Below are 11,384 nucleotides of genomic sequence, written 5' to 3'. Positions count from 1 at the left end.
ACCGGATGCACTCTCGATAAAACCATTTTCGTCCATAGATGAGATCTATGATGCAAGAAAATCTTCGTTCCTATTGGCACTTAACATTTAGTGTCAATATTGCAAATTGAATGTATTGTAGCACGCTAAACTTTTGTTAGTATGCAAATGGAATGTTTATGCAACATGTGTTAAAAAAGTTTTTATAGTTGATAGTCTTACATGAATCTTTGTTGTTGTTCATTTCGATGGTTACCACACATCCATCTGAGGCCACGCGTATGTAGTTTTCTATTGCACTGGATGCACCCTCGATAAAACCATTTTCATCCATAGATGAGATATTTGATGCAAGAAAATCTTCGTTCCTATTGGCACTTAACATTTAGTGCCAATATTGCAAATTGAATGTATTGTAGCACGCTAAACTTAGAAAAATTACAATGTTATCTGCTGGATTCATCTGCTGTAACTGTGAGATTGTGAAACGACCTCTTTGGTTGTTTGGTACGTTAACGTACCTCATTATAAATTTGTGTACAATATAGTTTGTAATTGTACTATGTGTGTTGTGTAGATTTTTAAAGTAGTGTATTTAAGGTATGCTTGATTCTTTCCGTTCGATTAACTCATTGGTTTTAAGGACACTTGGGTTGGTGTAGACGTGTGTAGGAGCGGTTGACTCAAGCTATAAATCTTCATATTTTTTACCCTCATTTAAGTGACAGCTACTATCCATGGAAAATTTGCATTGGCGAGCCTTTATATCTCAGCCACATCAGTTATTTCTTCCCGATGAGCCACTTCAATGAATTTTTCATTCAAATTGGATCATTATATTTTAGCGTTGTTAGTTTGACAGTTGTGCTTGTGTATAATCAATAATGTGTGTGTTGTGGTGTATGTGCCTGTGTGTTACTCTGCATCTTCCTATAGAAATTTCAACAATCTTCGTCCTGATGATGTTGGTATATTTGCGGTTTTCGAGTCAAAACGCGCTATGAAATATGTAATGTACATGTTTGTTAGTGCATATATAATGTGTCTGGTAATACAAATAGGCTACTTTTTTTAAAAATCGTTAGCGAAAAGTGGGCATCTAGACGGCTTTGAAGAACGTGGTACGGTACGAAGTTAAAGTAGTGTAATGGGAAGCCCAATGTGTCTATTGGAATGAAAGAGATTCCTCGGACAAGTTTTATAGTCGCATGTTGAGGAACAATGTTGTGAGTGCGTCTCATCTTTTTCAACACGTAGTTAGATACCATGTAGCAACCTTGCATTTTCGAAGTGTTTTAAAAGTGAAACTTATCACGATGGTTTCCACACGCCTCAATCGCATGCCCTTGTATATTATGTTTATTTATAGATTTTATTAGAATTTGAAATATGATTAGAGAAACAACAAATATTAAGGGTGTGTTAGGGTTTAAGCTGTCCCTTACCCAATCGGTCGGAACCAGTATAAAATGAAAAGGAAAAACTTAAAATGGATCGTACATATTCATATATTTTTAACCGGTTCCATTCGGGTTTAACTTGTTTCAAGTAAACTCAAACTATTAACAAAGATATACAAAGTGGTTGTAAAATTTTGCATCCGTTACAAAACTAATTATAAACAATCTAAGAACTCCTGTTTAAAAATATAAAATAAACCAAATGTATTCTTTTAAACTTCATAAACACAACATAGAACACTTTATTGTGATAATCATGATCAATAGATCAATACACAATAGAATCTATATGGTAATAGTATTCTTTTATGAGGAAAAATTTTAATCGTCGTACCTCTTTATCCACAAGTTGAAACACTCATCCTTAAAAGCATAGGATCTCCATTTTCTCATGAGATGAATGTCTACAGGTTCTACACCGTCCTCGTTCCTAATGAGGGAAACACTTCTAGATGCCATCTTAGGTCACCCGCAGATTAAAAAATTTAACACAAACAACATGATCAAATTGACGAAAACATGCACCTTGGTTTATCAATCCTTTTGGGCTCATAATATTTGAGGGATATTGACTTTATAATATGGTTCTTTCTCAAAATTTAAGTCAAATCCTAAGGATTTTGAACTTAATTATGCAAATTTGAGGCCTAAACAACATATTGCAATTAAAAGGGACAAATCAAAAGCATAGCTTAGCTTGATTATATAAAATCTGAACTTTTCAATTTACAATATTCAATGGTTATTCAAAATTGAAAAAAAGTTTTGTTGACATCCGATTAACAAATCCCTAAAAAAGAAATCAAGAACATAAAAAAACTAAGCATACCTGTTTGAGGAATACGAACGATTATCCAAGGTGAAATCTGTATTGGAAAGATGAAATACATATAAAAGAAAAAGGCCATCTTGCAAACACAAAAGAGAGACACCAAGCTAATCTACAACCCTAGGAACACAAACGTAAAAGTACACGAACAAAACCTAAATATAATGTGTACTCCACTAATAACCCACTAATAAGCAAAAAATAATATTAAAAATGATCAATAAGGATTTGTTACTTACAAAAAAGGCAGCAGAGGGTACAAAACGTTTTTGAAGTTGTTATATTTATTATTATTATATAACTTTAGACTAACAACATCAAGTATAACTCAAAGAGCATAAATACAAATGGCTAATGCAACCAAAAGAAGAGAAATTGGAAGGATAGAATCAGCCTTCACTGCTTGATGTACAACATGTAATGCTAAAGTTTCTTTAAATTGTCTATAATAAATATGCGTTTAATGGGTAAAAGTGAGACGCCAGAGTTGGTTGCGGCCAGTGACGGACCCAGGATTTTTTGTCAATGGGGTCCCAATTTTTCCGGTTTATAAAATTTTTGGGTCGGTCGTTATTCGGGTCGGGTCGAGAGGAGGAACATAATAAAACACGAAAATATGGTGTCATCGGAAACGAGTAAGTAGAAAGAATATAGATTAGAAACTAGATAGAACATACACTTTTAATTCATTTTTATTCATACCCGAAAAACATAAGCGTAAGCTATATATATATGGTCTTACATGAATAACCAAGACATGAAAAACTAACTCTTACACAAATAAATGATTAATTATAATATACATACACAAGATAAATAATTTAAGTATATGTAAAACTCATGTTGTCATTATATATGTTGCATGGTGATAATGGTTATATGAGATAAACTAAAGAAAAAACACAAATACCTAACTAAATAACTAATATTGACTAGAATATTAAAAAAACAATAAAAACTGGGTATGGTGAGGCTTGAACCTGCAACCTCTCAAAGAAAAAACAAGGGACTTTCTAAAAGACTAGTTCAGCCTTAATAGTATGGGTTCCAAGTATTAATTTTTATGGGGTCCTTACAAAATTTAATATATCATCTCTAAGTAATTTTTAAAAAGCATTGGTGTCCCGGGACCCCGATGGGAACTATGTGGGTCCGCACCTGGTTGCGGCTGCCGGTGGCAGTCGCCGGAAAACGGACATGGGAAAGGCTGAGGGCTGGTTATGGTTTTATTATAATATTATATTTTAAATAAATTTTATATTTTAGCCCCTCAAGTTTTAAGTTTTTTTAAACCATAATTTAAAGTATATTTACAAATTAAACCTTGAACTTTGGAATGTTTTATAGGCTTTAAAAAAGAAGTTATAAACTTGGATATATATTATATTATACCTAGATAGATTGCCAATTGTTTATGTTTAGTTTAATAAAAAACCTTAAATCACGGAGATTCGTTAATTGAACAAAACGATTAAAAACGAAAAAATGATAACCATAAATCATCTTGAATATTATATAAATTATGAACGACAAATACGAAGATATTCCAATAGTACGTGAATGTCATATCATATCCCATCTTAAGGTATTAAAATATTTATGCCAATGATGTGGCGTATTTGGCGAATGTAACCATTAAGAATCCCGATGAAAAGCGTATAGAAATTGTCTGGATTACCACTGACCCGACAAGTCGAATTTCGTATTGACCTCATACCAGGAGCAGCTCCCATCTCTCAGGTACCTTACCGACTAACACCTTCTAAAGTTCAAGAATTATCCAGTCAATTTCAAGAACTATTAGATAAGGGTTTTATACATCCTAGTTATTCACCTTGGGGAGCACCAGTGTTGTTTTTGAGAAAGAAGGATGGAAGTTTTCGAATGTGTATTGACTATCGAGAATTGAACAAAGTAACTATTAAAAATAGGTATCCCCTTCCTCGAATAGATGACTTGTTTGACAAACTCCAATGAGCGAACTATTTTTCCAAAATTGATCTTAGGCTTGGTTATCACCAAGTGAAAATTCAAGATGAAGATATTTTAAAAGCAACCTTTCAAACTCAGTATAATCACTATGAATTCTTAGTTATGCATTTTGAGTTAACCAATGAACATGCAGTGTTTATGGATCTTATAAACGGAGTAAATAAACTCTACCTTGAAAAATTCATTAGAGTATTTATTGACGATATTTTGATATATTCGAAAAGTAAGGAGGAACATGAGAAGCACCTGTATGAGTAAATGTCCTACGCGTAATTTTGGAACTGTTAAGACAGAAGAAATTGTATGCGAAATTGTCCAAGTGTGAATTATGGCTACAGGAAGTGAAATTTTTAGGACACATCGTAAACCAACAAGGAATTCATGTAGACCCCAGCAAGATTATAGCCATTAAAAATTGGAAGGCACCAAAGTCACCAAAAGAAATCCGCCAAATTTTAGGATTAGCTGGATATTACTGGCGTTTCATTGAAAACGTTAACGACAAGTTAAATAAGTTGAACAAGTCTAAACAAATCATCTTATGAACTTATCACTCATATAATAACACATAATTAACCATAAATTCCAGTTTTGATCATATAATTTCACAAAACACGTTTAATCGAGTTTTGAGTTCCTAGTTCATAATCTAAGTTCATTAACAATGTTACTAATTAAACTTTTTATATTTATATGTGCAGTTATTATTAAATACTTTAAAAGTTCAGATCTTTTAACCTATTTTATAAGTTCATAACAAGTCAAAATCTTACTTTTCAATAAAGAGTTCTTATTCCATTTTGGAAGAATCTTACTTCATGATTGAAGTATGTTTCTTTTCAACAAAGTTAAATATGAACTTTTAGAAGATACTATTCTCTATAATCAATCACTTTATATCATTCCTATCTTTATCAATTTCTAGTCAATCATTCAAATCACAAGATTATGAATTTTATGATTTTTCTAAGTGTTGTTTTAATAAGGTTTCCTATTGTAGTAACTTTTAACATTTGATCATTCTAATTGATTTAATTCTTCCACTTTGATTAAGTACACTTCTAAATTTAATTCATTCAATTAGTTTGATAGGGTTTCGTGCATCCTAAATGTTCTATTCCCATTTTATTCTTTCAATTTACTATTCAACAAAGTTTCTATATCTAGTGAGTTGTTGTCCATTTCAACCAATATATTAACTAATCCGTGTTTCTAATCATACATCCTATCTTAGTTTAAAGTTGCTATTAATCTCATATTGATTACATTCATTACAAGTATTCCCATCAAAATCCAAATTTCAAGTTTTCTTAAATTAAAGTTTTCGTATTTAGTAACTTTAACAATCTTTGTTAAACTTCAGGTTCCAACTATTAATTCTAGAATGTAACCTATCTCATTTTCAATCAAATCATTCCATATAATGATCTTTTGATTCAACAATCCTATTCAAAACCCCTTAATTAATCCAAACCCAAAAATCCCCAAATTTCAATTATGACCATTTTCTTGTTTTTGTTCATCTCTAACAAATATTTTTCACTAATATAAATCCATACTAACAAGTTAAAGATCAATAATCCATCCACATTTCATTCTAACAACAAACCCTAACATCAAGTTCTTTCAAGTTCATCTTAAATATTCAAGAGATTAACAATACCTAAAATCAAACTTTAACAATCAATGTTGGATCTTTAGGATGAATGTATGCATGTGTAAATGAGTTTGATTCTTTCTTTTACACATACATACATACCCACGGCACCCACACACAAACACATTCATCCATAATTTCAAACTTTCAATCTTTCAATCAACTTAAGAACAATAAACCTTATGCCTCTATATTTAACAATCAATCATTCATAACTTAATACTTACTTGTTCCTTGAGGGTTTGAAAGATGTGGATGTTGTTAAAAGTGAGTGAAAATAGTGTGCTTCCTAGCTTAATCCTTCCTTATATGCTTGATCTTCTAATATCTAAACCTTCATACTTCTTGACTTTGATTGTGTATGTGTGTGTGTGTTAATATTTGAATTTGTATTTTTTTTGTGTGTTCAAGGGTGTTTGGCCGAGCTTATTTGAGGGAGTGGGAGAGGGAAGGTAGAGTGTTGAGTTGGAAGTAGAGTAAGTGGTGGATGCCTCAAGATCTTTACAGCACACCATGTTCTAGAAGCTTGTAATGATTGGCATAAGGAGTTGGAAGAATAGGATTGGAGGGTTTGGGAGGTGGGGTGTTGTGTTATCCAAGGGGTGTCGGCCAGGGGGTATATGAAGGGTCTTTGTATAATAACTAGATGATTCTGATTAATCATTTAACGTATTGTGTGATTTAAATATACAAACGGATCCCGTTTTCAATAATTTTTGTCAGACTTTGAACAAAATCAATCTCCTGACAATACGAACCATAAAACCATTTTCTTGGAAATAGTTTGTGTTGTCCTGGTCCTGTACTGGCTCGTGTTTATGTATTTTCCAGTTTACGAGATTCGAGCCTTCCTTAGTTATGTTTTAAACTATCTTACATGTTTTTGTATATATTTTGAATTTTTGAGATTATTTTATTGTCCTAATGATTTATTTACTTACTGGCTCACTACCCGAGGTTTTTGCACGTTTTTCCCGTTTTGTGCCGAAGTTTGGACTTTTTGTTGACTTTGCAAGACATTGAAATTTAATAACGAGAGATTTTATTAATGAAATGATATTAGGATGGTAAACGTGATTACATTAACGAAAAGTTTTGCCAGATGTTACATTCTCCTTTCCTTTAAGAGATGTCGTCCTGAAATTTAGGATGCACCACTGGCTTCCGACTCTACTGGAAATAGATGAGGATATTTTTGTTTCATCTGGTCTTATCGTTCCCAAGTGAACTCAGGACCTATCTTGAATTCCAACGAACTTTGACTAGCTGGATTTGATTTCGTCTCAACATTTGTATTTTCCAGTCCATGACTTCTACATCCTCTTTGACGAATCGAAGCTTGTCGTCAACTCATATATCCTCAACAGGAACAATCAGTGATTCGTCGGATAAGCATTTCTTCAAGTTTGATACATGGAACACATCGTGTATTTCGTTCAATTCTGAAGGTAGTTCGAGTCGATATGCTACTGGACCAATTCGATCGATGATCTTGAATGGTCCAACATATCTAGGACTCATCTTTCCTTTCTTCCCGAATCTGACCACTCCTTTCCAGGGTGAGACTTTCAGTAGAACTTGATCTCCCACTTGGAATTCCAACGGTTTTCTGTGATTGTCAGCATAACTCTTTTGTTGGTCTGTTGCAGCCTTTAACCTGTCTTTGATCTGGAAGACCCTGTCGGTGGTCTCCTGAACAATTTCAGGTCCTGTCAGTTTTTTCTCTCCAACCTCAGCCCAACAAAGAGGGGATCGACATTTTCTCTCGTATAAGTCTTCAAACGGTGCAGCCTTAATATTGAAGTGGTAGCTGTTATTGTTGGAAAATTCAGCTAACGGTAAATAAGTATCCCAACTTTTTCCGAAATCGAGAACGCAGGCTCGTAACATATCTTCCAAGGTTTGGATGGTTCTTTCTCTATGACCATCGTTTTGGGGATGATAAGCGGTGCTCATGTCTAGACGTGTGCCTAAGGATTCGTGCAGTGATTGCTAAAATCAAGAAATGAAACGACCGTCTCTATTAGAGATGATAGAAATAGGTACGCCATGTTTGGCTACAATCTCTTTCAGATATAGCCGAGTTAGCTTATCTAAGCTATCTTTCTCACGGATAGGGACGAAATGAGCTGATTTTGTCAATCGATCCACAATAACCCAAATAGAATCATGGTTGCTGGGGGTAGTTGGCATCTTAGTCACAAAATCCATAGTAATGTTTTCCAATTTCCACTGTGGGATCTCAGGCTGCTATAACAATCCAGATGGCTTCTGGTTTTCAGCTTTTACCTTTGAACATGTCCGACACTTGATGACGTAAACCGCTATATCTCCTTTCATGTTTGGCCACCAACAGATTTCTTGGAGATCTTTATACATCTTGGTTGATCCTGGGTGAATTGAGTAGTTGGATTTATGGGCTCCATCCAATACTAAGTTTCTCAAGTTTCCATAATGTGGTACCCAAACTCGATTGATCAAGTATAATGTACCATCAGACTTTGTTATGAATTCACACTCAAGACCTCGCAGTCTCTCGGTTCTTATGTTCTGAGGTTTTAAAGCTTCTCTTTATGCATCACGGATTTGAGTGGTAAGACTTGTTTGAATTGTTAATCATAATGCACGAACACGAAGTGGTTTTTCTCTCTCCTTTCTACTCAAGGCATCAGCTACGACATTTGCTTTGCCTGGGTAGTAGTGAATGTCATAGTCGTAGTCATTGAGTAGTTCAACCCACCGTCGTTGCCTCATATTTAGATCTTTCTGATCAAATATGTGCTGGAGGCTTTTGTGATCGGTGAAGATCGTGCATTTAGTGTCATAGAGATAATGCCTCCAAATTTTGAGTGCAAATAAACTGCTCATAATTCCAAGTCATGAGTTGTGTAATTTTTCTCGTGCACTTTGAGTTTTCGTGATGCATAGGCTATCACCTTATCTTGTTGCATAAGCACGCATCCGAGACCTAATCGTGATGCATCACAATAGACTACAAATCTATCTATTCCTTCTGGGAGGGATAGGATTGGTGCACTACACAACTTTTTCTTAAGCAGTTGGAAAGCTACTTTTTTGCTTTTTTCCCACTCATATTTCTTGTCTTTTTGAGTCTATTGTGTTAAAAATTGAGCTATAGAAGAAAATTTCTAAATGAATCTACGGTAATAACCAGCTAATCCCAAAAATTGTCGCACTTCAGTGGGTGACCATGGTGTCTCCCAATTCTTAATTGCTTCAACTTTTCTTGGATCCACGTGGATACCCTTTTCATTGATTACATGCCTTAGAAAGTGGACTTCACGAAGCCAGAAATTGCACTTGGAAAATTTGGCATATAACTTTTCTTCTTTTATCAATTCTCGAATCAATTTCAAGTGTTGCTCATGTTCTTTCTTGGTTCGTGAGTAGATAAGTTTTTCATCGATGAATACTATCATGAATTTATCCGAGTATGGCTTTCAAACTCTGTTCACAATGTCCATGAATACAACGGGTGCATTCGTTAGACCAAATGGCATGACCAGAAATTCATAATGGCCATAACGGGTTCCGAAAGAGGTTTTATGAAAATCTTCTTCTGCAACACGTAATTGATGGTATCCAGATTTCAAGTCGATTTTCGAGTAGTAACTTGATCCTTGCAACTGGTCAAACAAATCATAAATCCTCGATAGTGGGTACCTATTCTTAATGGTGGGTTTGTTCAGTTCTCGGTAATCGATGCACATTCGAAAAGAGACATCTTTCTTTTTCACAAATAAGGCTGGAGCTCCCCACGGTGAGAAACTTGGTCTTATAAATACTTTGTCCAGTAATTCCTGAAGTTTATTAGATTGATCCTGCATTTCCATGATGCCAATCTATACGGAGATCGAGCTATCGAAGCGGCATCCTGAACCAGATCGATTCTGAATTCAACTTGACGCTGAGGAAGTAATCCAGGCAAATCTTCATGGAAAACTTCTGGGAAATCTCGGACTAAAGGAATATCGTCTATCTTCCTCTCTTTGGCCTTGGTATAGACTACGTTGATGAGGAAAGCCGGACATCCTTTGCTTAGCATTTTGCGGGTTTTTGTGATGCTAGAGAGTTTTAATTTTGTGTTACTTCGATCTCCTTGAATAACCAGACATTGACCATTTGGGGTTGGTAAACGTACTAGCTTTTCGGAACATATGATCTCCGCTCCATTATTGGATAACCAGTCCATTCCTACTACTATGTCCATTCCTACTACTATGTCAAAACTGCCTAATTCTACGGGTAGAAGGTAGATTGGAAAACTATGGTTTTCTAACAGAATGTCGCTGCTTCGGATAACTTCACTGGTCTCGATTAGTTTTCCGTTAGCTAATTTAATTGAGTAGCTGTTATCTAACTTACTGGGTTTAATACTGAGAAGGGGTTCAAATTGGTTAGAAACGAAGCTTAAATCTGCTCCAGTATCGAGTAGTACGTAAGCATAGTGATTATTAACGAGAAACGTACCGGTGACTACGGATGAGTCCTTCCGGGCCTTCTTCGTGTTCATCTTAAATGCTTTGCCCCTATCGTTTTGACCTTTGAGTTTGGAGCATTCACTCCTAATATGTCCTACGATACCACACTCGAAACATCCGGGGGTTCGGTTTCAAGTAGATGTTGCTATCTTCGCGTAACAATCGCGAGCTACATGACCGAATCGGTTGCATCAGTTACACTTCCAACATTCACCAACATGAATTCTTCCATACTTGTTACAAGGTGATCCCTGTCCTGAGCTTCCTCCAGGTCCTCTTGAGTTTGCTGCAAATATCTTTCCTGTTCCTTGGTATCTCTTGAAATGTCCTCCTGAGTTACCATTCCACTTTCGTTTGAGTTCTCTGGGTTTCTGATTATCGGTTGCTTTCATTTAGTTCCGCGGTGACAGCTTTCTTTCTGGAATTTTTCAGAGTTCCCATTTGGACTGCATCATCACTTTAAGATTTTGCCAGTTCTTAGGCTAATTGGATGGTGGTTGGTTTGGATGAGGTGACCATTCCACGGATTTCGGGAGCTAAGCCCCAGATGTACCTCTTAATTCTTGCATATTTGGGCATAACCAGTCGGGGGTACCAGTCATGCCAAAGCGTTGAATCAGGAGGTATATCCGCTGATGTCGGTGCCTTCCATTTTTAACTGCCAAGAGTCATATTCGATATTATGAAGTTCATTTCGGGGACAATATTCTTTTAGCAACATTTCTTTCTGTTCTTCCCAGGTTAGACAGTAAGCGGCATCTTCTCCAAGATTTTGAATTATGGAGTTCCCCTACTCGATTGCCTCATCGCGGAATGAACATACTCCGTATTTTATCCGTTCGAGAGAAGTGCAATCACTGATTTTCATGACAGATTCCATTTTCTCGATCCTTCAGATAATTTCCAAAGGTCCTTCGGCACTGGTAAATTCTTTCGGTCTGCAACCTTGGAAAGTTTTGTATGAG

At 35.4% G+C, this 11,384-nt stretch overlaps 1 protein-coding gene across 1 annotated transcript; it reads right to left on the bottom strand.

Moving 5' to 3' along the window:
- Positions 1-9,713: 9,713 nt before the first annotated feature.
- Positions 9,714-10,451, bottom strand: LOC143593045 (uncharacterized). Its single transcript, XM_077072791.1, has one exon. It carries the CDS (start codon positions 10,449-10,451, stop codon positions 9,714-9,716), a length of 738 nt encoding a protein of 245 aa, XP_076928906.1.
- Positions 10,452-11,384: the final 933 nt, after the last annotated feature.

The sequence above is a fragment of the Bidens hawaiensis genome, unplaced genomic scaffold (assembly GCF_021521415.1).
Source record: "Bidens hawaiensis isolate Kalapana, Puna unplaced genomic scaffold, B.hawaiensis_p1.1 tig00041626_1, whole genome shotgun sequence".
NCBI classification, from domain to species: domain Eukaryota; kingdom Viridiplantae; phylum Streptophyta; class Magnoliopsida; order Asterales; family Asteraceae; genus Bidens; species Bidens hawaiensis.
This window is presented reverse-complemented; position numbering and strand designations above follow the sequence as displayed.

Coding starts and splice junctions, on each gene's coding strand:
- LOC143593045 (XM_077072791.1), bottom strand. CDS start 10,451: ATGAACACGAAGAAGGCCCGGAAGGACTCATCCGTAGTCACCGGTACG.